The 27693-nt window shown below is 39.6% G+C and overlaps 2 protein-coding genes across 6 annotated transcripts in view; one reads left to right on the plus strand and one right to left on the minus strand.

The window, feature by feature from the left end:
* Ncoa4 (nuclear receptor coactivator 4) overlaps positions 1 to 16207 on the plus strand; it is a 20777-nt gene extending 4570 nt beyond the window's left edge. Inside the window, exons 1-11 of one of the 5 annotated variants that reach the window (XM_031362030.1) lie at positions 2163 to 2594; positions 2736 to 2939; positions 7670 to 7824; positions 9176 to 9316; positions 9470 to 9558; positions 9754 to 9862; positions 10317 to 10406; positions 11278 to 11421; positions 12826 to 13839; positions 14102 to 14242; positions 14845 to 16207. In XM_031362030.1, coding sequence (XP_031217890.1) covers positions 7684 to 7824; positions 9176 to 9316; positions 9470 to 9558; positions 9754 to 9862; positions 10317 to 10406; positions 11278 to 11421; positions 12826 to 13839; positions 14102 to 14242; positions 14845 to 14850 — 1875 coding nt within the window. In that variant the 5' untranslated portion in view covers positions 2163 to 2594; positions 2736 to 2939; positions 7670 to 7683 and the 3' untranslated portion in view covers positions 14851 to 16207. The other 4 variants (XM_031362031.1, XM_031362027.1, XM_031362028.1 and 1 more) reach the window with 4 other exon arrangements.
* A 925-nt stretch (positions 16208 to 17132) lies between these two features.
* LOC116084792 (mitochondrial import inner membrane translocase subunit Tim23) overlaps positions 17133 to 27693 on the minus strand; it is a 17786-nt gene continuing 7225 nt past the window's right edge. Inside the window, exons 5-7 of the mRNA XM_031362033.1 lie at positions 27216 to 27274; positions 24852 to 24962; positions 17133 to 17621 (exon numbers count right to left, since the gene is read on the minus strand). Coding sequence (XP_031217893.1) covers positions 17506 to 17621; positions 24852 to 24962; positions 27216 to 27274 — 286 coding nt within the window. The 3' untranslated portion in view covers positions 17133 to 17505. The remainder of the gene's footprint in view (positions 17622 to 24851; positions 24963 to 27215; positions 27275 to 27693) is intronic.

Consider the following 27693-nt stretch of genomic DNA (forward strand, 5'->3'; position numbering starts at 1 on the left):
TGGCTGTCCTGGATCTCACTCTGTAGACCAGGCTGGCCTTGAATTCAGAAATCCACCTGCCTCTGCCTTCAAGTGCTGGGATTAAAGGCATGCAACCACCACCGCCGGCTGAACTGTACATTTTTCATTCATCTAGTCTTTGTATCTTCACCAAATGTTCTATCCAAACAGGATATCTGGAACTAGCTGTTTTCTGTCTGTCTGTTGTAATGAATGTATTAATTGGGATCTCAAACTGCACTTCAGGATAAAGGAGGTGATGCTGATCTGGGATGTTTGAGTCTTCTCTCATGATTTTGCTTTACTCTTAATGTCCACAAAGTCATTTATATGCACTGAAAATAGAAAATAAGTGTCTGATGTGGCTCATACCTGTAATCATAACTACCTCCAGTGTCCTGAGTCAGCTCACATGCCCTTCCCTCCACTCTGTAAGGCTGGATGGATTCTGACCACACCTCAGGAAAGAATGTTCTAACTAGTCTGAGTGAAGCAAAGTTAATGGATTTATTAAGTAGAGATAAGAGATGTCCACCCTTCTGTTCTGGCAGTAGACATCAAAGGCATAGATAGGCTTCTTCAGAGTTTTGCACGTACATGTCTTTACCATGACTTCTGCTGCATTGCTCAAAAATGGTGAATTATAGCAAAGTTTAAAGATGAAGCAGAGTTTAAAAGTTGGGTAAAGTTCAAACATTAAAAAAATTAAAAGCTGGTTTAAAGAATTAGTGTTTGTAAATGAAATTGTGGTGGTTCTATGAGGTGTGTTGTTGGGGGATAGGGGTGAGAAGAGTTAATACAGTTCTACTCTGGGTCAGGACATTCTGACCTCAAATAAGTGTAGGGCTTTTGTTAATTTGTACTCTTTGAAGTGTATCAGGAGTCCTGGGCCAGCCTTGAGTTCTTCTGTGGCTGCACTTCTCTCTCTCTCTGTCTCTCTCTCTCTCTCTTTCTCTCTTTTTTTTTTTTTTTTGGTGTTTCGAGACAGGGTTTCTCTGTATACCTCTGGCTGTCCTGGAACTCATTCTGTAGACCAGGCTGGCCTTGAACTCAGAAATCCGCCTGCCTCTGCCTCCCAACTGCTGGGACTAAAGGTGTGCGCCGCCGCTGCCGCACCGCCACCACCACCACCACCACCACCACCGGCTACTTCTCTTTAACTCTTGATCCCATTTCCTCCTAACTGTTGAGATTACAGGTTTGAGCACCACAGCTGATGCAATTGGTTGTTTCTGATACCTTTTTCTGAAATGCCTTTAGGAAAACAAACTCAGTGGTTAAGAGCACTGACTGCTTAATTCCCAGCAACCACATAGTGGCTCATAATCATGGGATTGTAATAGGGTCTGATGCCCTCTTCTGGTGTATCTGAAGACAGCTACCACAGTGTCCTCATATAAATAAAATAAATAAATCTTAAAAAAAAAAGGAAAATAAGCTCTATCTCTGTAGGCAGTTTCTGTCTTATGTATGTTGAAATTTCTTTACTTTCAGACAGGAAATGTAAAGTAGATCCCAGGGTGAGAGGTGTGTTTCTCTTTCTGTGCCCTGGCTCCTTCCACCCACTTTGTATCCTGCCAGTCTCTGCACTCTGGAACCCCAGGCACTTGCTGGAGACCAGCCTTAACTACGCAGCAAGAGTTTTTCAGTTTCTTCCCTCCCGACCTTCCATCCCAGGGTTTTACTCTGTAGCTCCTCCAGCAGTCCTGGAACTCGCGCTCTGGACCAGGCTGGCCTTTAAAACTCATAGAGCCTGCCTGCCTCTGCTATCCAGCCAGTAAAGGCTTTTCTAAGCGGAAAAAAGAAGAAATCTCCTAACTAACCTAATCAAAGTAGCTCTGGGGAGAACCTCAGCCTGCAGCTGGACCGTTATCGCGGTCGGCTTGCGGGTCCTTCTTGTCCTTTGTAGTCAGTGACTTGCTGCTGAGACCTCCTGCGGGGGCTGGGTCCAGGGGAGGGCTGCGGAAGGCTCCAGCCTTGCGCCCACGGAGGCCCTGTGATGGGCGGAGTAGCAGGTGTGTTTGTGGAGGGGGAAGGGAGGCGTGACGCGCGCAAGTCGGGGCGTGACCTGGCTGAGCGCCTGACTGGCCGGTAGGGTATAAAGGCGGGCGAGCGTGTTCACGCAGCAGTTCGTCGCGGGGCTGTACAACCTGGTAAGTGTGCAACCTGGGCCAGGGGACTGCGCATGCGTGCAGAAAGCCCTGGGAGACCAATTTCACCAGCCGCTCCTAGAAAGGGCAACGGGAAGCCTAGAAAGCTGTTTGAGTCACTGCTACTCCAGCTTAATTTTACCGTTAGTTTTTTAGTTTTTGAAACAGAAAAACCTTACTTAGTTTTGCCATTAGGTGGCAGAATATTGCAGCCGGTTTTTTTTTTTTTGTTTGTTTGTTTTGTTTTTTCCCAGTTACTGCTTAGTTTTTGTGCTGGGTTTAGTAGCTACTTGTGAAAGCAAACTAGAGCGCTGCGGAGGGTAAAGAATTTGAACTGTACTCAACTTAAGATCTGTATACTCTTTGAGATAATGTGCTGTGATTAAAAAAATCTTTTTTTCACTGAAAGAAGAAACAGCTAGTGAAGTCAAGAAATGGCTCAAGGTAAAATTGCAAAATACCATTTACTGTTACTAAATTGATATGTTTTTCACTCCAAGTTTGTAAAACGGTCTCATGTAGGTTGTCTCTTCAAACATAACACAGTTGACAGTATTTTAAGATATATATGTGTGTGTCTTATAGGTCTCTTATGGCCTCTTGACTTCATTGACTCAACTGCCAGGAAAATCAGTTAAAAATTGAGGGCATTTTTTGGAGGCAGAGAACAAGCTGACACAGAATGAGAGCTGGAAACTAGCATTAAGAGATTATCTATTCTAGCCTGGGGAGGTGGCAGCCGCTTTTAATCCCAGGACTCCGGAAGCAGAGGCAGGCTTGGTCTACTTGGTGAGTCCCTGTATTAAATTTAAAAAAAAAAGATAATCTTTTAAAACCTTGATTCAGTCAACAACTAAAGCCTGGAGTGGTTCTGGTTACTTACACATGCTGGAACTGGAGGTTCTCTTCCATCCTTTCAGCTTGACACTGGTACTTGGTAGTATTTTGATTATTCTGAGCCTATCATGACAGTGCTGCCTGTTTTAGTAGTTGTAATCCAAGGTAGTTGGTTCTGGAACACTGCTTGTAATTTATCAAGGACTATAAAATGTATTGAGACTCTTTGTGGAAATTAATAATAAACCCCTTAAAAACATTAAACTGAAACTCTTAATTTTGGCAAACATAATTCATGGGTTATAATACCCTTTTTCTTCTTCTTCTTCTTTTTTTTTTTTTTCCGAGACAGGGTTTCTCTGTGTAGCCCTGGCTGTCCTGTAACCCACTCTGTAGACCAGGCTGGCCTCGAACTCAGAAATCCTCCTGCCTTCCAAGTGCTGGGATTAAAGGTGCGTGCCACCACTGCCCAGTGAGAACCCTTGTTCTAAATCCAAGGCTCACCCCTTGTGGTTGTGACCCTTTAAAAGGGCCATTTAGGGGCTGGTGAGCTGGTTCAATGTGTAAGAGCACTTGCTTATCTTGCAGAGGACCAGGTTGGTTCCCAGCACTCATGTGGCTCAGCCACCTGTAACTCCAGTTCCAGGGATCTGTGGCCTTTTGGCCTCTAAGGTAGAAAGTGCACTTGTAGGGCACACAGTCTCTGCAAACGAAACCTGTGCTCAGCTCCAGACTCACTGTTCTACACACACACACACACACACACACACACACAAAATGTATGTATGTATGTATGTATCATTTATACTGTGTAGTCCTTTGGCTTCATGCATGAAATGTGGGTCCTGTATTAAAATAGCAAATTTATTATATTATTGGTGTTTAATTATATTTTTGGTGTTGAGAGTTGAACTCAGGACCTTGAGCATGCTAAACACTTTACTATGGCCCCAGTAAGCTTTTCCATCTTTCAGTTTGTGGTTAGTGTGAATCATGAGAATTACAGCCTTTTGGAAATCTTATGGTTAAAGCATATGATATCAAGTTATCTTTACTTTGTGGTTTGTTGCTCAATACTGGCTCAAAGGTCTTTGGACTTAATAGCTAGATATGTGTGCTGCATATAGATACTACCTCCCTCAACTTGGTGCAGTTTTTTTGGGGGGGCAGGGATGGTGATGCTTGAGGACTGGGTGTGTTTCTTTTATATTTCCCCAGTACTCTAAAACTTAGTACAGAGTTGTGGCACATAACTGTAATCCAAGTTGTTGGGAGGCTGAGATAGGCTTGTGAATTTTAACAAGATGATTTCCTTTTTGAAAGATAGTGCCCATTTTAAGTTGAAAAAAGTAGATAACAATATAGTAATCATTTTTATAGCTTCTCATTGCTGACATGAGAAGATCAACTAGGGATCTTTTTATTTTGTTGAGACAGTCTCACATTGTAGCCCAGGATGTCTTAGAATTCACTATGTAACTCAGAGTCGACTTGAACTCTATGCAGTTTTGCCTTAGCCTCCTGAGTGCTAAGATCTGCCATGAGCCACTATTTGTTTTGTCTGTGTCCACTCCTGGGAACATGTATGTAATTGGATTTCAAGGATTACTGTTAAGATCTAGTAGTACAGTCTGCTCTACTTATATTTCAGTGTTTCTGGCTTATCTAGAATTGTGTATGTGAGTGAGGTTCACATTGTGAAGCAGAATTTTAATTAAAAATTTCATGGTGTCAGGCATTTTAGCATTCCACACAAGTGAGGGCTTGAGAAGTTTGACACAGGTGAAGACAGTTGGGAAAATAGTTACATAGGTCATACATAGCTAACTTGAGTGCAGTGTGGAACAATCTGTGGTAATGGGTGACACTCATCATTCCAAACTTTCCAATATTACTGTGTTGGCAGGTTTTTTCAAAGACCCTACAGTGTGTGCCCAATACACTTGAAGCTCACTTATAATATGAGATAGAAATAAATTAATACAGCTGCAGTTTCCAGGATTAGGAAAAATTCCACAGGGGCTTCTGACAGATGCAATTGAGGAAGCCCTTTATTCTGTAGGTCATTGTGGGTAAACATAGTGAGGTTACAGAATTAGCTAGTGGGAAGTTAGAAAATTTACTGAACTTGAGTATTCGACGGAACTCAGAAGTTCCTCGATCTGAGTCCTTTGCTGAAGGGTAAGAAAGCCTGTTGAGCTTTATCTTTCTACTAGTTTTTTTCTTTTTTAAAAAAATTATTTCATGTATGGGGTGTTTTGTCTACATTTATGTCTCTGTACTATTTGCATGGCTGGTGTCTGAGGACCCTCTGAGACTGTAGCTTCAGATAGTTGTGAGCCACCATGTGGATGCTAGAAAATGGTCCTCTGGAAGAGCAGCCAGTACATTTAACTGCCTAGACACCTCTCCAGGCCCCTAGTTTATTTCTGAGGGTGAGAACTCATTATTTGCTTCTGTCCAGCTTTCAGCCAGATATGAAACCTGGTCTCGGGGATGTTGTCAAGGCCAGTCCAAAATTTTGCTTTGCCTCAAATGGGCAGCCAGCCATTGTGACTCCATTCATTGAGCTGGATGCTGCTACAGAGACCAAAGCAGGCTTCTTTGAAGTCATTGTCTTCAGGACTTTAGGGAGTTTGTTAAGACAGCCCCCTCCTTAGAGCTATTCTGAAGTCTGATTCTACTAAACAGGTCTCCAAATGTTGGAGAGTTGTAATCATGTCCTCCCAGAGTTGCTTATCTAGGCCAAACAGCCTTCCTCTTTGGAGATATTCCCCCTCCACCCTCCATGGTTTTGAGCCTTCCTTCCCTTTTTCTAAATGTCTCCATAACATGTTACTCAGAAATAATTTTCAGCCTAATAATCACAGGACCACGTAGCCTTGTGACAAATGCATCCAAATAACACATGAATTAAACTTTCCGAATATCCAGTATAGTAGTACCAAGTCAGAATTTTCTGTCAACAACATCTCCATCTTTTATTTATTTCTTTTTATTAATTCTTTTCTAGCTGTCCTTACCCTTCAAAGCAAACAAGTTCTTTTTGCTTTATTAGGTTTAAGACTACATAGAAATAGTTTTAGAATCTGTTTCTGTCACAGATCTATGTTGTTTTTAACATCTGCCTTTTATGTTTTCAATCCCAGTAATTAGAGAAAACGGGTATTCATTAAACAAACACAAACAAGTTAACAAACAAACAAACCACTACACACAGGCCTTGTGACCTCTTTTGGGCTATGACTATGATTGGCTTTCCTTACTGTGTTGCTGAAGATGGATAATTAGTTGAGGTTTAGTTTTTAATCTTCCTCCTGCTGATTTGGGAGTACAAGGGTTCCAGGCATGCACCTTCATGCCTGGTTTCTTTAGTGCTGAGGATTGAACCAAGGCCTTCATGCATGCTAGGCATTCTGTGTTTACCTTAATTCCAAATCTGTCCAAGACAAACACGGTTGTCCTTCCAGTGAACTTTGTCTAGTCTGCTTCATCATTTTCTGACACTCTTCTTTTTGTTCATCTCCTTCTATCACGTGCTTCTCTTTCCACTTGTGTTTTTCTCCGGCTTCTGTTAGAGAACTCTGGGTACTTATCCACACTAAATTCTTTTTTAGAAATCTTTTATATCTAAATTACATAGAATTGTTTTGTTAGATATAGCTTACTAGGTATAATATTGTCTGTTAAAAAAGTATTTTTGTGTGTCTGTCCCGTTGTTATGTGGGTACCCAAGGAATCCAGAAAAGGATGTTAGCTCCCCTGGAGTTGTTACAAGTGTTGGAAGCCACCTAGGTGGGTGCTGAGAACTGAACCCAGGTAATCACACGTGGTGAGAGAGTTACTTCTACACTGAGCCACATATGTTGTCCAGAAACTTATTAGTGATTGGTGGTTTTGTTGTTTTTTGAGACAGGGTCTCAGGGCTGGAGAGATGGCTCAGCGGTTAAGAGCACTGACTGCTCTTCCAGAGGTCCTGAGTTCAAATCCCAGCAACCACATGGTGGCTCACAACCATCTGTAATGGGATCTGATGCCCTCTTCTGGTGTGTCTGAAGACAGCTATAGTGTACTTACATATAACAAATAAATAAATCTTTAAAAAAAAAAAATAAGAGACAGGGTCTCAAAGCCAGTGCTATGTAGTCCCACTTGCTGTGATCTCCTCCTCTACCTAGTGCTGGGATTATACCTGCAAGTATCAAACATGGCTTAATGTTCGCCTAACATTTTCACTAGCATGTGTTCTGCTAATTCAGGACCACTAGTGTATTTTTCTCAGATATATATGTTGACACGTAGATTGTCCTTAAATATAATAGTCAGAATTCCCTCCTTCTTTCCCTCCCTCCCTCCCTCTTTTCTTTTGCTTTTTTTGAGACAGGGTTTCTGGAATCTTGGAACTCTCTCTGTAGACCAGGCTGGCCTCAAACTCATTGAGATCCATCTGCCTCTGCCTCCCAAGTGTTAGGGTTAAAGGCGTGCCACCTCTCCACTTAAAAGTTTTCTAGCAGAAATAGTTTGGTGAGAAAGGGAGGCAATATGTATTAAGAATACATATGTTGGAATCACCAAAGTTGTTAGTAGTGAGAGCTGATTGGAGAAACCTTTGGGGTCATGATTGGAAGATGGTTTGGGGATGTAATTATGGTGCTATTTGGATTTCTTTCTTTCTTTTAAAGGAACAGTGAGCAGAATGAACACATCCCTGGAACAGAGTGGCTGCTACAGTAGTAGAGAAACACTTTTGAGGTGCAGTGATGCGAGGAGGGAGCTGGAGCTTGCTATTGGTGGAGTACTCCGGGCTGAACAGCAAATTAAAGATAATTTACGAGAGGTGTGCTGTGTGCTTTTCTTTTCCTTGGTCTGACTGTAGCACAGCAAAGGACTTCTCAGTGCCACCCAGAAAGTTTGATCCCATATCCTGAATGGTCTTAACCCTAGTCCTCTGCCTGGTGTGTTGGAGCTTTTGATCTCATAGGGAAATAAGTCCGGCTGGAAGAATCTGAGAATCTAATTGTAGAGTGCCATTTAGCATGTGGTTTTGATTGCTCTTTTGTGTGGTTCTTGTACACAGTCATACAGAATAACAGAGCAGGCAGTATTCTGCCTAGCTGCATTTTATTTATTTACTTATTGAGACAGGGTCTCTCTCTATAGTTCTGATTGGAACTCTCAGAGATTTACCTGCCTCTGCCTCCCTGGGTGCTGTTAATTAAAGGCATGTACCACAATGCTCAGGGTAGTTGCACCTTTTTGATACGTAAAAAATGTCACTTCATTATGTGCCCACTTAACTTGTTGGTAACATGATTTTAAGTGGTGTAGTCTCTACATGACTGTCACACTGCATGCCAGAATGAAATTTGTTAGTTCCAATAGCATTCTGCTGGTGAGTGCTTCAAGTTGTATATGACTTAGAAAACATGCCCCACCCCAAGGGGAACTTTGTGATATACTTATGTGAGTACCCTTATGATTTATAGATGTTTTGAATTTTTCCCTCAAAATGTTTGTATATAGACAAAATGTTAATTATTATATACATTTTTAGGAACATTAGTTTATAATTAAACTATTACTCCTAATGATCTCCTTGCTTTCTGGCTTACTCTAAAGGACTGTTTATTCCATGCATGTGGGAAAAAGGACACAGTAGCTAGCATATCGTTTTTTTTTTCTTTTGTTTACCTCTCCCCTTGACCACCCCTAGTACTCTCTGGCTGTCCTGGAACTTGGCTGACCTCTAACTTACAGAGATCAGCCTTCCTATCTCTCTAGTGCTGGGATTAAAGGTGTGCACCACCAAGTTTATCAATGATAAATTTATAAGACTATATTTTAAAATTCCTGGAAAGCTGAGGAGAATTAGTATCCCTGGCATCTTTTTCTTTTGATTGCTGATACCCTAGATAAGCCTAATTCTCTCAGGAGGAGGAGTGAAGGAGTTTAGAAGTTAGGTATGCATTTTGGCTTGGATTCTTTAATTAGGATTCATAGGACTTCATGGGATCACTAAAATTGTAGGGAAATTTTTGAGTATATGCTGAAAAAGGGAGACCCTTCATAGTGGCCAGTAAATAATAAAGGATTTCTGATCCTCAAAAGTTTGTAAGAGCATGAGCATTTTATGGGAATTGTTATTCTTTGGCTTATAACACTTGTTTATGCTACCATGCATTTCCTAGGTAAAAGCTCAGATTCACAGCTGCATAAGTCGCCACCTGGAATGCCTTCGGAGCCGTGAGGTGTGGCTCAATGAACAGGTAGATCTCATCTATCAGCTTAAAGAGGAGACACTGCAGCAACAGGCTCAGCAGCTATATTGGGTAAGGTGACTGTGCTTGAGTATGCTTTCTAGATTCCAGTGAATGTTTTCTCTGCCTTCTATTATGTCAGATAAAAATTCAATCTAAAGTGGTTTTTATTAATTTGGATATTCCTGGTACTTTTGTGGCTAGATGTTTGCATTTTTCTTGTAGCTAATGGGACAATTCAATTGTCTTATTCATCAACTGGAGTATACCCAGAACAAAGAACTTGCCAATCAAGTCTCTCTGTGCTTGGAGAGGTAAAGACTTTTTACTTGTTTTGACTCTGGTCTATACTAGTAGACATAAAAGCAAGTCATTTGTAACTTATTGCCTGTGTTGGATTTAACTCAACTTTGTATTCTTGTCTAAAATCATCCTACATTTATATTTAATGTTACACTTGCTAATACTGATATTCCTTGAAAAATACTTACATTTTATCATTTTGGTAGACTGGGCAGTTTGGCTCTTAAGCCTGAAGATTCAACTGTCCTACTCTTTGAAGCAGATACATCTGCTCTACGCCAGACCATCACCACATTTGGATCCCTCAAGACCATTGTAAGTAATATTAATTTCAGCTATTTCTTAGGGCACTTTTCAAGTCTCTGGCCTCATGGATGGATGGTGGCTTGCTAGAGGTAGTGACCTTTAGAAATGTACTAAGTTAGACAGTATGTTGGCAATTTGGAGATTGTTGCTGACTTACTGAGAATACTTAGAGCTCATTTTCTGTCTTCAAAAATATTTTGACACATTTAAACATAAACGTTACGGATTTGGACAGTCAACCGAGTCATGGGTCTTGTTTAAATTGAGGTACTGCTAAATATGGGGAAGATTTCTTAAGATGACATAGATAACACAAACCTTATAGGCCATTGGATTTCCAGTGAATAGTACTTTAGTGAAAATAGAATGCTTTGTTCAATGATTTTAAAATTTAGGATTATATGCTATTACTTTTTTTTTGATAGATGACAGTGTAAATAACACAATTCTCTTCTTTTTATAGCAAATTCCTGAGCATCTGATGGCTCATGCTAACTCTTCAAGTATTGGGCCTTTCCTAGAGAAAAGAGGGTATATCCAGGTGCCAGAGCAGGTAAACCACAGTTTTGTTTCTGGTAATTGAGTCATTATGTTATGAATTCTTTTGTGTCTTGATAACCATTTTTTTTTTTTTAATTTGTGAAGAGCATCCACTTGATTGCCTCTCTCGAAGCACTAAATGTCAAATAGAAATTTAGTTTTATAAATTTTTAAGTTTTGTAGATTAAGGAGAAAAATAATCACTTTATTGGTAATTATTAACATTGTTACTGACTTGTTCTTGCTTGAGGATTCTCTAATTCAGAGATGTGTTTGTAAAAGTAAGTGAATAAAAGATTGAAGACATCTGAGTTGAGAAGAACTCTATCACTCGGACTGTCTACTTCAGTCTGACTAGTAGTTATATAGCCCATACTGGCTTCAATGTGGAAACCTTCTCCTGCCTTGGCCTCCCAGAATGCTAGATTGCAAACCACCCCTAGTTTTGTAATTGTGAAAATTGGGACTGGTAAGATGGCTCAGGGGGTAAAGGCTTAACCCTGCAGGTTACCTAGAGTTCAGTCCCTTGTCATTTGACCTCTATACACATGCCATGCTCTCTCACACAATATATTTTAAAAATTATATTTGTGTTTATGTATGGTGGGATGCACACACCACAGTGCCTGTGTTGAGGTCAGAGGACCATATAGATCCAGTGGCTTAAACTCAGGTCAGTCATGCTTGGTGGCAGGTGCCCTCACTGGTACTCCATCTCACCAGCCAAGAAAAAAAATTTTAAATTGAGGTTGGGGGAAGGCATGAGACTTTAAGGTTAGCGGTTAGAGTACTTGGGTTCCTGTTTCTGTTAAGTTTTCTCTTGCATTTGATACTGCCTTGTTATGCAGCTAAGTGTTTCTTTTTCTTTTCTTCATGGCTTCAAGAAGTCAGCATCCAGTGGCACAGCTGTCTCTCTCAGTGAGTGGCTTCTTGTAAGCAAACCTGCCATTGGTCCTCAGGCTCCTTCTGTACCCAGTATGAACCCACAGGACTGGCTTATCCCAAAACAGACCTCTGAGAGTAGTCAGGTGAGTAGTCATGGGAGAAACAGTGCCTTTACTGTTTCTGAGGTAGACTGGGTTAACAGTAATTTGTGTTTTTTAGCATTATTTAAAAGTACATGTTTTAAAATCTTTAATTACAATAGGGAAATTACTTCACTATAGGTAGGAAGTTTAGAGAAAATTCTTGCAATATGCAAGTACATAATTCTAAGTGAAATGATGTCATCAAGATATTTTTGTTGGGATTTCTTGCCCTTTTCTGGTGTGTCTGAAGACAGTGACAGTGCACTTACATACATAAAATAAATAAATAAATCTTCAAAGAGTCACTCAAGCCGTGTATACATGGCTTTAAAAGTATTTTTTGTTTACAGCATTTTTCTGTGCATGCATGTAATTAAAAATCATTTGTGCCAGGTGGTGGTGGCACACACCATTAATCCCAAAAACTTGGGAAGCAGAGACAGGTGTGAGTTCAAGGATATCCTGGTCTATAGAGCAAGTTCTAGGACAGCCAGGGCTACATAGAGAGACCCTATCTCAAAACACAAGTCATTTTGTATTTCATTTTGGCAAGTGTATAATGTTTGATCACATACAATTTGATTGGCTGAAACTTAAGATTCTGTTCCCTAAACATTTAGGAGTTCTTAGGAGTAAATGCCTATAAATTGAATTCCTAGGTTACTATTCAGCCTAAGTACCCTTTTGATTTTTGATACATTGTGCCAGTTTGGCTTTCTAAGAAGTTAACGGTTGATAATAAGTGGAATATTCACCAGTCTTACTTTTTTCTATATGCTGTGAAGAGAAACCAGCAACTTATAAAAGAAAACATTTAATTGGGTACTTGTTAAAATTTTAGAAGGTGAGTTCATGACTCTTTATGGAGGGGAGTATGGCAGCAGGTGGGCATAGTGTGGGGTGGTAGCTGAGAGTTTACATTTTATCTGCAAGTTGGAGGTAGAGAGAGACAGACAAGACACTGGACCTGGCCTAAGCTTCTGAAACCTCAAAGTCCACACCCATTGATACATCTCTTCTAACACATGTCCTAATTCTTTCTGAATAGCCTACTTCCTGGAAACCAAACATTTAAATATATGAGCCTATGTGGCCATTCTCACTCAAACTGCCAACCACCAAACCTCTCCACTAGTGGTAGTGGTTTTCAAGTTTGTTCCTTGATTTTCACAGAGTATCAATTTTCCTTTTGAAGCAGTTAAATGTTTTTGTTAGATTTTTAATGTCTGTCCTATCACACAGGCGTTATACCAAGAATACCAGTTTCATTTTCTAAAATCTATAATGCTCCAAATACTTCTAGTTTCATACTTTGAAAAGATTATAAAAATGAGATTTTCATTTAAATGTTTTAGTATTTTTTTGTTCAGGAGAATTAAACATTAATTTTGGGTACTTTTATAGACTTCTGCCAGAGCCTGCAGTCAATTCAGCAATGCCTGGGGCAATCTGAAGGGCTTAGAAAACTGGCTCCTTAACAGTCATCAACAAGATATTTCTGGAAAACCAAGTTCCTCAAAATGTAACAGCCATTATAGCACCGGTTCTTTCTCTATTGAAGTTGAAAAGGCTGAAGATGTAGAGCTCCTTGATCAAGATGAACTGGACCTGTCTGATTGGTTGGTGACTCCTCAGGAACCCTGTGAGCTGGAGAACCCTGTGAATGACAGCTGTGAAACCAGTGAGAAGTTTAAACTCTTGTTCCAGGTGTTCAGAGAGCCCTACAATGTGAGTGATTGGCTTGTCAAGCCTGACTCCTGTACCAACTGTCAGGGTAACCAGCCCAGAGGTGTGGAGATTGAGAACCTGGGCAATCTGAAATGCCTGAATGACCACTTGGAGGCCAAAAAATCAGTGTCGGTCCCCAGCGCAATCACCGAGGGCTGGCTTGCCCAGAACCATCAGGACACATGTAAAGTAGAGGAAGTATGCAAAGCCAACGAGCCCTGCACCAGCTTTGCAGAATGTGTGTGTGATGACAACTGTGAGAAGGAAGCGGTGTATAAATGGCTTCTGAAGAAGGAAGGAAAGGACAAGAATGGAATGCCTGTGGAACCCAAGTCTGAGCCTGAGAAACACAGAGAGTCCCTGACTCTGTGGCTCTGCCCTTCCAGAAATGAGCTAACAGAACAAGCTAAGACACCTAAGGCTATGACTCCTGCTAGACTTGCTGATTCCTTCCAGGTCATAAAGAATACTTCCTTGTCACAGTGGCTTATTGGGCCTACCTGCAAAGGAGGTCCTAAGGAAGTGCCTAGTATGGAAGAGAGAGCTGGCAAAGAAATGCTTAAAAGCCCCATGGCCACTTCCTGGTGTCCTTTTAACACTGCTGACTGGGTCTTACCAGGAAAGAAAGTGGGAAGCCTCAGCCAGTTCTCCTCTGGAGAAGATAAGTGGCTACTTCGAAAGAAGGCACAGGTGAGCAGAGACCCAATTTTTCCCATTTCATTTAATTCCTGCTAAGTTTGGATGAGGTAGTAATTTTCCCTAGTCACAACTTGCAACTTGCTGCATTTTTTTCGTAAGTTTCTCAGGTCCTTAGCATTCATGTTACAGTAAAGATGAAAGTCCAACCTGTTTTGTTGCAACAGTTGTTACCTTTGTTCTTGAAAAAAATACATTGTTTTGGGAGTTTAGTCCCATGCCTACCAGTAAGTCATCTTTTTTTATCTTCTTGCAGGAAGTATTTCTTAATTCACCTCTACAAGAAGAACGTAACTTTCGCTCAGATTGTTATGGCCTCCCTGCAGTTTGTGATCTCTTTGCCTGTATGCAGCTTAAAGTTGACAAAGACAAATGGCTGTACAGAACTCCTCTACAGGTAGGTACCTGCATCAGTTTTGTTACATAGTGGCTCATAAATATTTTCTTCTTACAAACTTGTCTCCCCCCCAGTGAACCATATTTCTGTTAATTTGTACATGAATAGAAGTCTCTTAAATTTTTTTTTTTTTTTGGTTTTTCGAGACAGGGTTTCTCTGTATAGCCCTGGCTGTCCTGGAACTCATTCTGTAGACCAGGCTGGCCTTGAACTCAGAAATCCACCTGCCTTTGCCTCCCAAGTGCTGGGATTAAAGCCATGAGCGCCACCACTGCCTGGCAAAGTCTCTTAAATTTAATGTTAACTCTGTGCTATAGCAAATAAAATGCCTGACAATCTGAACCAATTAAAACTAGAACTGATCCCACAAAATTATCCTGTCTTCCATACCTATACCATATAGCACACACGCCCCCCATGTGCATCATACAAATAATAAACTAAAAATAACCTTGAACTTTATCATACTTTTCAATCTGTTAACTGCCCATAATTTTCTTATCTCCTCATGGATTGTGGTAGCTTAAGATCTGAGTTTATTTCACGGTGAAGAATTTTGCTGTCAGCAGTGAACTGAAATTTCTATGGGCTTTTCTTTACAGATGTGAAGGAATGGACTACTAGAACTTTCCTACAGATTATCGCACATCCTTGAGCTGAGTGACTGCGACTTGCCAAATCATTGTGCATTCCAAGCCTGACTAGTCAGCTTAGTTCCTCTCCTGCTTAGTTTTGAACTAGTAAACAGAAATCATAATCTATGAGTTAAGTCTGTGAAAGAGGCTTGAAGTGAATGTGATTCATTCTTATGATCACCTCCCATACTAGAAACCACATCCCAGTACACAGGCCTTTACCAGCTTCTACAGCAAACACTAGTTTTAAAAGTGAAATATTTCTGTATCAAGTATGTGTTCAAGTTAGTAAAGTTCTCTAACATTTGTCTTTTAGCTCTTTCTCTTGTTACAGGCTTCTAGTGATTTGAATTTTTTTTCCTGTTCAGTTGATATACAGAATATTTCACACAAATAATTAACCTTGCCAATACAGTATATTTTTCCCTACTAAATGTCTATTAGTTCTAACATTTCTCATTTGGAAAAAAATTAAGCTACTACAATTGCCTTTATTTCTTTCCAAGTATCCAGTGAGCTCTTTGAAAAGGACTTTGTTTTAAGACCACTCTAAGGGAAGTTAGAGCCCCTAATGTCCTACAAACCTTGGCTTTAACTAAAGAACCCTAAAGCAGAAACGTAAAATGTGTTAGGAATGTTAATACCTGAACCACTCATCACCCTAAGGATTTTTTGGTGCATCCTGTGTAGATGGAAGCTGAGCTTGACACCTGGTGCTCTTAACTAGGGATAAAGTCAATGTCCTGTCATTTCAAGCACAGCATCCTGAACCTCCAAAAAGTACAGTGCAGTGACATCTTGATTAACAGGCTGTGTTCAACACTTGTGCCTTGGAGTGTTTCATTGAAACTTCACAGAACTGACATCCTTGAGTTATGGCTGTATTTTAGAAAGTTTCTGTATAGGAGAGTAGCAGGATTTTACAATTCTCCAGGATAACTTAGCTGCTTTCTGTGCTTTGAACTATTAATATTAAGCCTCTGAAATGCCTATGATATTGGAAGTACTTTTGGGAAAATTTTATGGTCCCATAGTGACATTACCATACAGCTTTACTAAAGCTTCAAATCATAGCTGAAAAGAGCCTCATATTTTCTTATGTCCCCCTAGATGCCACTGAGTATTATAAAGTTGGTAGGTAAAAACAATTTAAGGAACCTTTCCAACATTTTAGGTTGCAGGGAACTTTGTAGTTTCTTTTTTGAGGTCTCACACACTGTATTCACATTATTAAAAATAATTTAAGTTAATCACTATTGCTAATGATATATAAAACTTTCTTTTGCATTGATTAAGTTTTATATCTCTATTAAAAAGCATAATGGCCACATCACAGTTGTTTGTGTTGTCTGTAAAGCTCAGAATGGTTCGGGGTACAATAAACAAATATACAAAGTGTGTATAGTTTGTGAATCTTATCTATAGCCTTTCCCTAAAAAACTACACATATATTAAAATACACATATCCTGGTGTGATTTTGCCACTTGTTTAGTACTTTCCTGTTACACTATCTTTCCCAGAGGTTGCTTAGTATTTACCATGTTATGCACCCTGTAGTGCAGTTTTGTGATTATCATTTTTTCCTTTAGTTTTCCCAGGCTTAGGAAACTTCCAGCTTTTATTATTCCCAGAGAGTTACCATACAGAATGAAGGTCAACTGTTGTACAGAGTGTTCTGTTCTAGGACACTACTCTTAATGATTAACTTGAAATATGAGGTTGTTTGAGTATGCTGCAGCTGTCTTCAGAAACACACTAGAAGAGTGCATCGGATCCCATTATAGATGGTTGTGAGCCACCATGTGGTTGCTGGGAATTGAACTCAAGGACCTCTGGCAGAGCAGTCTGTGCTCTTAACATCTGAGCCATCTCTCTCCATCCCATGTTGGAGGAAAATCTTAGGTTATGCTCCCAGTAGCCCTTTATTTCACATGGTGTTGGCCTAATTCTGGCAGAAAAAAAAAAAAAAAAAGCTCAATAGATATCTGTGTGTGTGCCCTTGTCAGAGGTTGACAATGATACCCTCTTACTTGAACCTACAGCTAGCCAGCTTGCTCCAAGGATCCTATCTGCCTGCCGAGCACTGGGATTATAGGTAGGTGGTCACACTTGTTAGGCATGTATGTAGGTGTCAGGGATCCAAACTCAGTCTTTACACTTGCACAGCAAGTGATTTACCTGGTAAGTCCCCATCCATCCAGATGTTATTAAATGGAGATAACTATGTTTTATGTTGGAAGTATGTATGACTTTGGTTCTATTTTCACCCTTTATTTGGAAAACAGGGCAACATTTAAGTTTTAGATTTTTAAATGAATTAACATGGTAATAAAAGTATGGCCTGAATTTGGAGAGTAAGTGGTTTTTCAGTTTGGGGGTAGAGGTGCAAGATCATCTCCAAAGGAGAAGAGAACAAATACTCAGTGAGCCACCAAAGGGTTTGGCTTCCACTCACTGAGGACAAGCAGTGCAGTCTGGGCTACCCATCCATGATCTTTGTCACAGCAAACCAGTCTCCAATTGTTCAAAGTAATTGTAGGTACAAGAGAGAAAGCAACTCCAGACTGACTTATTAATTGATCTGGATGACCATGAAGTGTCCCCCATTCCTGAGGTGGCAAAAATCTTCAGAGTGACTGATGGAGCAGGGAACCTTTCATGTGCTCCCAGTTGTTATACAGTGCATAGAGACTGGTGAGTGTCAATCCTGCCAGGCCACCACGTGCCATTCCTCGAAGACCACCTGGGGAAAGAAGGAGAGCAAATGAAAACAACCTTCTATATCTCATGACCTAGCATTAAAGGTAGATAGATATAATAAAACTGGGATAAAAGTGCTGCAAAATATAGATATTTTAGAGAAAGCCCCTCTTTTAAATAATCTACCCTACACAACAGGAAAGTTTTAAACCATTATTAAATCCAGGAGTTAATTTCCCAAGTCACATAATACACATTTTTGTAGTTTAAGTTGGTAACTTCTTAGCACTTGTCATGACTTATAACCTAAGATCCTCAAGACTGATGAGGTGGCTAACCCCAGTCTGATTTGTAACCATATCAATTCTGGTTAAAATATTGTTGATGGTCAGAGTTGAGTCATTCCATGCTCAGAACAGCACTAGCACTGTCAGTGGATTTAAGGCTGTAAACGAAGTGAACATCCTACATGGAAACAGTATTGTCAGCATTTGGACTTTGGACAAGTCCTTCAAATATTTAGGACTCAGGAAGCAGTGGTGGTAAACAAGCTTTGAGTTAGTAATGATAGGGACACCAGCACTCCCTCCCCTCCCCAAACTAATACAATTAAAGCACTGAGCATTAATAGACTAGTTGAGAAAGAAATCCAGATTAGACTTTGAGCTATGTACACTAAACAAGCTTTTGTGAGGAAAAAGATTATCAATAAGCATTTAATCTGAAGTGTTTGAAAAATAACCCCCATGTAAAGAGGAAGCAACACAAGTTTCGTTTTGTTTTGTTTTGTTTTTTTTTTTTTTGGTTTTTCGAGACAGTTTCTCTGTATAGCCCTGGCTGTCCTGGAACTCACTCTGTAGACCAGGCTGACCTTGAACTCAAGAAATCCTCTGCTTCCCAAGGGCTGGGATTAAAGGCAAGTGCCACCACCGCTCAGATTATGTCAACAATTTTGACTATTCTATATATCTCACATAAGTAGAGTGACCCAGTATTTGTCCTTTAGTCATAGTCTTACTTTACTTAGCACAAAGTTATTATTCTTAGTTCATTCACACTGCTGTGTATGTCAGCATTCCCCTTCCTTGCCTTGTAAAGGCTTAATAATAGAGTTCATTTTATGTATCCATTTTCCCAGTAAAGGACAGTTGAGTTACTTTTACTTTTATCTTTGGGAATTATGAATAGTAATATGAGTATACTCATTCAGACACACACCAGGGCCAATAAGATGTCTCAGCTGGTAGAGGGGCTTGCCTCCAAGCTTGACAACTAGAGATCAATTCTCAATATTCAAATAAATATACAAACTAAAGCCTCAATGGTTGGGTCAAAATTGTCTGGGTAAAGAGTAACAGAGTCTACTAGAACACAGAAAGGAATATTCACTGAGCAATATGTTCTGCACTAAGTAACATCTTACTATAACTCCTTTCATTAAGAAATATAACAATCTTTAATTAAAAAATGTATTTACTTATTGTGTGTATTTGTGCATGTAGGTGTGCATGTGCTGTGGAGGTCAAAGGGGCAACTTGTAGGAGTTGTTTCTCCTTCACCATGTATGTCCCTGAAAGTCAATTTAGGGTTCAGTAGCAAGTGCCTTTACCCACTGAGCTATGTTGCAGCCTTGCATCTTAATCTTTAAAGTGACTCTAGATTCTATAGATGAATTCACCATTAATGCATTTTTGTTAATTAACAGCTTAATTAACAATATATGTTCTATGTTTATGCTTCTGAAAGGTATATTTGTTTCTACAATTGCTTTACGTGCATTATGCATTATTTTGGGTTCTAGTAATTCATCTATTCCAAATACCAGTTATACTTTATTCCAAACATAAGATAAAGGTTCAAAAGAATTATAAAATCCACATTTTCCTGACACATGCAAGCATAAGAACAGCTTTCTATATTGAAAATGGGTTGTACTTGGAATTTTATTTTTTATACAAATACACAAATAGAACCTCCAGGGGGCCTGGTAGAAGAGTTGCCTAGAATGTCTGAAGTCTTGAGTTCATTCCCTAGCATCCCATAAACTAGGGGTAGTAGCACAAGCCTCTACTTCATGCATATAAGCCCAGCACTACATCAATGCCTGAGGTTTCCAGTGCTGGGGTTGTATGCACGGACCACTATACTAGGCTTTAAGTATTTAAAAACAGAAGCTAGTTCCTGTTTGCTAGTAACCTTAAACCTAAAACTGTACCAAACTTGCTGCTTTTTTTTTTTTTTTGTTTTTTCAAGACAGGGTTCTCTGTGTAGCCCTGGCTGTCCTGGAACTCACTCTGTAGACCAGGCCCGTGCCACACTGCTGGGCTTTAACTTGCTTCTTTAAGACAAAAAAAAATGCTATGTCAAGTGACAAGGCTTGCCAACTGTGAAACCGAGCAACTGCAATTGTGGAACAGTTGGTGATAATATGCTGAGCCAAAGTCACAATATTAATTCATACTGAAGCCACTCCAACAAAAGCAGACCAGTTCCTTTTCATAATTTCTGATTTAAAGCAAAACTCAAGAGGACAGGCTGACTATAGAAATAAACTTTTTGTGACAGAACAAAACATAACTTCAACTTGGTTTCAAGGATTTGGAAGAGTTCAGACTCGTTTAGTGTAGTGTGTAAACTATCACAGAGCTTCCTAGAGTAGAAGAAAAAAAACAAGCCTAGCATGGTAGCACAGGCATGGAAACCTAGAACCTGGGGGGGCAGAGGCTGGAGGACCAGGAACTTAAAGTAAGTTAGTAAAAGTATAAAAAGTAAAGGGGTAAAAAGTTAGCATTTCAAATTTAGCAAGTACCATCAGGATTACCATTAGTTAACCAGTTCTTTCAAATGTCAAAACCAAATGTCAGACCTACAAAAATTCAAATGCACATTCCCAAAGGCCTCTTGATGACTTCTATTACTGCTATTTTAAGTATCAATTAAAAGGCTTTTTTTTCCTCAAGGCATTGGTAATTATCATAAACTGGTAATTGTCATAAATGACAGGCAAGCATTTTACCCATAAACAATTCTCTGATCCTATCTTTACTTTTTGAAAGAGGGTCCTCAATAAAGAAATTTTCCAGGCTGGCCTTGAATTTGTAATCCCCCATCTCAATATCCTGAGAGATTACAGTTGGTGTCACAAGCCCAGCTTAAAGTTAGGTAAAATTTCATGTATCATATGTAATAGGTAAAAGGCTAATTGTCATAGTGTTGGAAATGCTTCAAAAAAGTAATTGAAGGCACACCCAGTAGGAAAGGAGAAATGGCTTCAGGGAAATTACAATAGCAATAAATATCACAAGTTTCTCAATCTTAGCACCAACTAGGGAAAACCAAAACGAGACATAAGATACTGTTTTTCCCAGTCAGGAAGGGGTTGTGGGGATTGTTTACAAGTTTGAAGCCAGGCTGATCTATGAGATGTTTCAAAACTAAATCAATCAGTTGGCATTCATTTCAATACAATGTAGGAGTGGAGACATGGCTCAGTGATTAAGAACACTTTAGCTCCTCCAGAGGACTGAGTTAGACTTCCAGCACCTTTATCAGGCAGCCCACAACCACCTGTAACTGCAGGTTGGGGATTCCACACCGCTGTCCTCCATGTGCACATACTCACATGCAGGCACTAACACATTTACACATAATTAAAAAATAGGGTAGATGATACTTCAAACTAATAATGAAACAGAGTCTTTAAAGGTCACTTTGGCAATAGTTATTACCACTTTTAATATGCAGATTTTGCACTTAAGTAATCTGGTTTTCAGTAATTTAATTTAATTTTAGCATGGAACCTTATGTGCTTCAGCACTTAAGGGAGGTCTCAAGACAGCCATATATAAACAAGACTAACAGATGAGAATTTGTAAAAAACATATTTGGAGCCAGGCAGTGGTGGTGCACGCCTTTAATCCCAGCACTTGGGAGGCAGAGGCAGGTGGATTTCTGAGTCTGAGTTCAAGGCCAGCCTGGTCTACAGAGTGAGTTCCAGGACGGCCAGGGCTACACAGAGAAACCCTGTCTTGAAAAACCAAAAAACCCAAACCAAAACGAACAAAACAAAACAAAACCCAAAACAAACAAAAACCCCAAGAAACATATTTGGAAAGAACCTTCTAAGCAAAGTAAACATCAAAAGTAAAAACCTTTAAATGAGGTAAAAGTCAGTATAAAGAATGATCTATTCTTTGAACCAAGGGATCAAACCATGTAGAAGAGAGCCTAATGGGAAGGCTGGGAACAAACTGGACTTTTGATTAAGTCTTATCTTCTAAATGGTATTCCCATTTAATCATAAGCACAAATGAGCCTATTAAAACTTCCAGAATTAAATTTTTCTCCAAAGCAGTCTATATCAGCTATTAAATTAGGATTCATAAAACCTGAAAGGGTTCTCATCAACTCCAGTATGGCGAGCACAGCTCTGTCAGGCCTTGCCCCTCTCCCCTATTCCCTCTGCCTTGCTAAGAAACATTACATTACATTCCTAAAGCTAGCCACCAAGGTCTATTCCATTATTTGGACACTTCCTCCTCCTAAGGCTGACTATCAAGGTCCAACTATCAAAGTATTTAAGTCCAGCAATCAGAAGGCACCTTTGGCTCACCTAAGTAACATGCCCAATTAAAATTAAACACCTCATTCTAAAGGTGTTTTACCTTTATAAACCACCATTAGCCTATGGGCAGCATCTGTCTCTTTACCCAGAGGCAGTCCTTTCTCTTCTTGGGACAAATACCCACCCTCCTCCTCCCTTATTCCTTCCTCTTCTGTCTTTGTCTCTCATTTCCCACTGTATGTTCCTTTAAAGCAAATAGATCTCCTTTGTTCCAAGAACTTGGCTGTGAGTGTCCTGAGCCAATACTTTCCCTTTCTAAAACTGTCGCAAGAACAGCATTGTACTACATCCCTCATTCTGCTGTATAAAAACAATGTCTCACTGGGCGGTGGTGGCGCATGCCTTTAATCCCAGCACTTGGGAGGCAGAGGCAGGTAGATTTCTGAGGCCAGCCTGGTCTACAGAGTGAGTTTCAGGACAGTCAAGGCTACACAGAGAAACCCTGTCTCGAACTTCCCCCCCCCAAACAAACAATGTCTCCAGAAACACTGCCCAAATGACTAAGAATCACTTGGGAGACATAAAAATGAAACAAAACAAAAACGTCACTTTACTAAAGGGATATAGTACTATGGGAGCAAAACAAACAAACAAACAAAAACAAAAAACAAAAAAACAACCCCCCCAAACCCAAAAAACAAAAATCCCAAACCAAAAAAAAAAAAATAAAACAAAAAAAAATCCAAACCCAAACCAAACAAATGAACAAACAGAAAACTCTGACTTGCCTTGAAGAGACTGTACACACAGGGAATGGATGTGGCAGGGAGTGCTGAGAAAGCCAGAACAGCAAACCATTGTGTGATGGTTGATCAAAGACATACTGTGATGCTTAATTTTTATTGTCAACTTGACTGAAGAGGCATGTTATCTATAACAGCATTCCAAAAGATTAACTGAAGGGGGAACTCTATCCTGAAAGTAGGTGGCAGCATCTCATAGGCTGGGAGCTGGACAAAAGAAAGTGGTCAGGAGGGAGAGAGCCAGTCGTACGCCACTCTTCTGTGTTTCTTGGCAAGCTCTAATATGAACTGCTCTGCTCCTACAGGCCTTACCAGAACTCAGGAACATTAAGTCCAAACAAACCTCTCCCTCCTTAAATTAGTTTCTATCAGTACTTTTTGGTTAAGTCTTAGCTAAAGCCAACTAATGATACAATGTTTCTAATATGTTACAAATGGGATTTCTATGAAAACACAGAAAAAAGCTTTTTGACAGTGTCTCTTCCTGGCCAGCTTGGTCTCAAATTTCCTACACACCAAAAAAGGACCCTCAACTTTTGATTGTCTACCATCAGGCTGCTGGGATTTTATGTGTGCACCACATCTGGTTTTATGTAGTATTGAATATCTAACCCAGCACAACTTCATGTACGCCTCACCTGTCTCTGATATATAACTTTCCCCTCACATGCCTTCATCAGGTATAAAGTTTACCATCTGTAGCTACACTTAAGGCGAATATCATAAATTTAAAACATAATTAGTATTATTCCTTAACTACTCTGACTTTATGTTTTCACCCTTTCTTTTTTATTTTGAGATAAGATCTATGTAGCCCTGGCTGTCCTGGAATTTGCTCTGTAGACCAGGCGGGCCTCAAACTCAGAGATTATATACCTCTGCCTCCTGAGTGCTGGGATTAAAGGTGTGCAGCACCATGCCTGGCTGCTTCTACCTTCTAGTCACATTTCTAATAATCTCTCACAAGTATAACTCTAGTAATTCTTTTGATTGATTGTATACTAGTGCATGCACATGGATGAAGTGCCTACAGAGGCCAGGAGAGGGACTGGATCCTCTGGGACTAGAGTTAGAGATGGCTATGAGCTACTTTATAGGTGCTGAGAATAAAATCCAAGTCCTTTGGAAAAACAGCCAAGTAGTTTTAACTGCTGAACTATCTCCAACCCAATTCTAGTAATTCTTTTTTTCAAATATCTTTGGTGACTTTTAACCTAAATTTAAACTTCTCACTGTAGCTTCGTATGTTTCAAATCTAAAACTATTTTCCAGACTCGTGTCCCACATCTTTCTCATGGTATCATATGATATACTTGAAGTTCAATCCACTGTTCAGGCCCAGATCAACTATTACCTCTTTCTTAAGAGTTCCTTTATTTCTCCACCCTAGAGGCAATGTGGTTAAGGTAAAAAAAAAAAGAGGAGACTTTTGGGTCAGACTAGGATTTGCTTAGCCTAGGTCACAAAAGAAAGGTATAGCAGGTAAAGACAGCTTGTTCATGAAAAAAAGGTCCTGTGATTTTATTCCCTTGAGGTTTGTATGAGAGAGGACTTACAAACAAGACACTTCATCATCTTTCTGATAGAAGAATAGTTTCATAAATGATGGTATAAACACAACAGACGCTGTGTTTACAGCTCTAAGGAGGGGAGACTCTGAAGCATGACACAATTATGTCATGAGCCATGAAGAAATGTTTGATGAAATAGAATGTCAGTTACAAAGGGACAAATATTGTCTCCTTCCACGTATATGAGATAGCAAATGTAGAGTATCAGATTGCCAGGAGCTAACGTCAAGAAAATAATAAAACCCTTAATAACTACATGTACACGTGTATTTTTTCCTCTGAATATTATATATTATAGTTAAAACCATTTCAACTGTCCACTCAGTGTCACTTACCTGTACATTTATACAACATTCCCGTCATGGTTCCAGCTGCTACTGTGTTGAGGTCATCTTCTGCACCCCGTGTTTTCTCAATGATAACACCAAAAGCACTATAGAGCAAAGCTAAAGTAGAAAGAGACCAGTGAGGAAAGTTAGAACAGTCATTGTTCTAGGTAAACACACCCAAGGACAGACAGAATCATCTCTAGAGCACTGCTTTAACAGGAAAATTCTGGCAACAAATAAAATGTCCACCAAGAACATCTGCATCACTGCAGGGATCCAGAAAGGGATTTTTTTATAATACAGAATATCAGTCACATACAAGGTAGAAAGATGCCAGTCCATGGTGGCATATACTTTTAGTCCTAGCACTAGGAGACAGAGGCAGGTGGATCTCTGACTTCAAGGCCAGCCTGGTCTACAGAGTGAAGAGCCAAAACAAAAATTAAAACAAACCAAAAAGCAAGGAAAACCCTCATTTACTGATTCATAAAACCAGGTACATGTCCATACAGCTGACTGGTTATACAAAGGGTTGTGAAGATGCAGAAGAAATGCTATTATTAGAAAGTATTACTGCAGAGTCTAAGAAAAATATTTCAAATTTTACTTATGTTGCCTATACATTTTGTTTTTAAAGTACCTATATATTTCTATTATAGAAAAACACTATAGCCAACAGTGACACACATCTTTAATCCTAGCACTAGTGAGGCAGAGGAAGGAAGCTCTCTGTAAGTTAGGGACCAGCCTACTCTACATGGCAAGATCCAATCTATCCAGGTATGTGCTTATCTGCATAGAAAGGTCCTGTCACCTTCTCCCCCAAACAACCTGCACCCACACAATATTAATAAAAGGATGAAGCTTGACTTTTATATGTTACAAAACCCATTAGTTGGACAGAACCTTTAGCCAAGCCCTTACATATACTTCACTTATGTCTATCGGACACAATATACATTAAACTGCTTTCTTACCATTTTTTCAAAATCATGGGTAGTACACACCTTTAATTCCAGTACTCTAGAGAAAGAAGCAGGTGGATCTCTGTGAGTTGCAGGCCAGTGTGGTCAACGTATCAAGTTCCAGGCCAGCCAAAACTAAACAGAGACCCTGGCTCAAAAAAGCCAAAACCAACTATAGCTACACTTGCCTTTCCAACATTCCATTAAGCTCAGCCTTGCCTGTTGTCTGTTGTAGAACTTCTATACTTTTATGAAAATGATGACACAGATAACATTGTGACCAGCCACATCATATTACAATGGGAAACATGGTAAATACTAGAGTGATCATCTATTGCTTCCTGCCTAAAACTACGGGGCTTTCTGGAATGCAGGATCTCCAGGGCTAAAAATAAGTAAGTTGTGATGTAGGCAGAGGCTGCTGAGTTTCTTAGGTATATAAGCAATTACAAAAGAACAGAAGACCTTAACGTGTATATAGAAGGTTGTTTTAGGGTTGTAGACATAGCAGACCATCAAAGCCATCATTTGTCAAAATACAAAATGTGAATTTTGGCTTTCTGGTATGAAAATGCAGTTTCCAAATTTCATAGCAAATTACAATAGTGGCCTTTTGTCTTTTCAAGTTTGTTTCTTACTTAATCTGCTATAAGTAGAAAGAGTACCATTAAGTTCAGCTTGTCTAAAAATTATGAAAACTTTAAATGGTAACATATATGCACTACAAGTAGATTATAAATCACTAGCAATCAAAAGAACAAATTCATGAACAGTATAATGAAAGCACTGGGTTCTGACTAAGCACTATTAAATCACCCCTTGTCTACAACTGTGAATGCTTTCCTTATCTACAAAAGAGTTACTGCAACCCTGCCATTTAGGTCCTGGAAATCTACAGATGAACTCACTAAATCAACAGGCTGTTAGGAAAATAAAGCATAAAGTCTGACCCAGTCTGTCACGTCTCACTATAAGACTTTGAACCTTTCTTAACATGTATAGCCCCATGACTTGGACATCATTTAGTTCAAAACAGGATTTTACTTGGCATACTGTTAAGACAAGAACATTTATGAGTCTTTTCACAGATGATAGCTACAATACTTACCTGAGTGGATTTAAATGTTGTTTAGCCTAGAACCAGAATCTTGGTTGACCAAACTGCACATTCTTTTTTATATGAATGACTTACTAGCTGGGCATATGGCCCAGTGGAGGAGTGTTTGCCTTGCATGCCTAGAGCCCTGGGTTTGTTCCCCAGGGCACACCTGTAATTTCAGAACTCGGAAGGGGGGACCAGGAAGACCAGAATTCCAAGGTTCTCAATTACATAATAAAAGTGAAGTGAAATTGGGCCACATGAGGCACTGTCTCAAAATAAAAGATTAACAAGATTTATACTTACCCAGGGAACCTAGAGTATTAGCCCAAAGTGCCCCTTGCCTAGTCACCATATTCAAAATCCTACCAGGGAAGAATGAGAAAAAAAAATGTATTTAGGACCACTGTTTCTCTAGTAATCTTATAAGCCATAATAGTAGCTATTCACAATGCACAGGCCCATGCCTCAATGTTTTTTGCAACTTCAAAGTATACCCTAATACCACCCCAGATTTTAATAAATAAGGTTACTTTATATAAGTGAGGTTTATAATAGTAAAAACACAAAATTATTTAGGACAGAATAAATAAAAGGCTTCAAACAGCAGTCTGAAATGTATTTACAAACTGATCTGTGAGCAGGGCAGTGGTGGCACACACCTTTAATCCCAGCACTTGGGAGACAGAGGCAGGCGATTTCTGAGTTTGAGGCCATCCTGGTCTACAGAGTTGAGTTCCAGGACAGCCAGGGATATACAGAGAAAACCTATCTCGAAAAACCA

The sequence above is a fragment of the Mastomys coucha genome, unplaced genomic scaffold (genome assembly GCF_008632895.1).
Source record: "Mastomys coucha isolate ucsf_1 unplaced genomic scaffold, UCSF_Mcou_1 pScaffold9, whole genome shotgun sequence".
Lineage (NCBI taxonomy): Eukaryota > Metazoa > Chordata > Mammalia > Rodentia > Muridae > Mastomys > Mastomys coucha.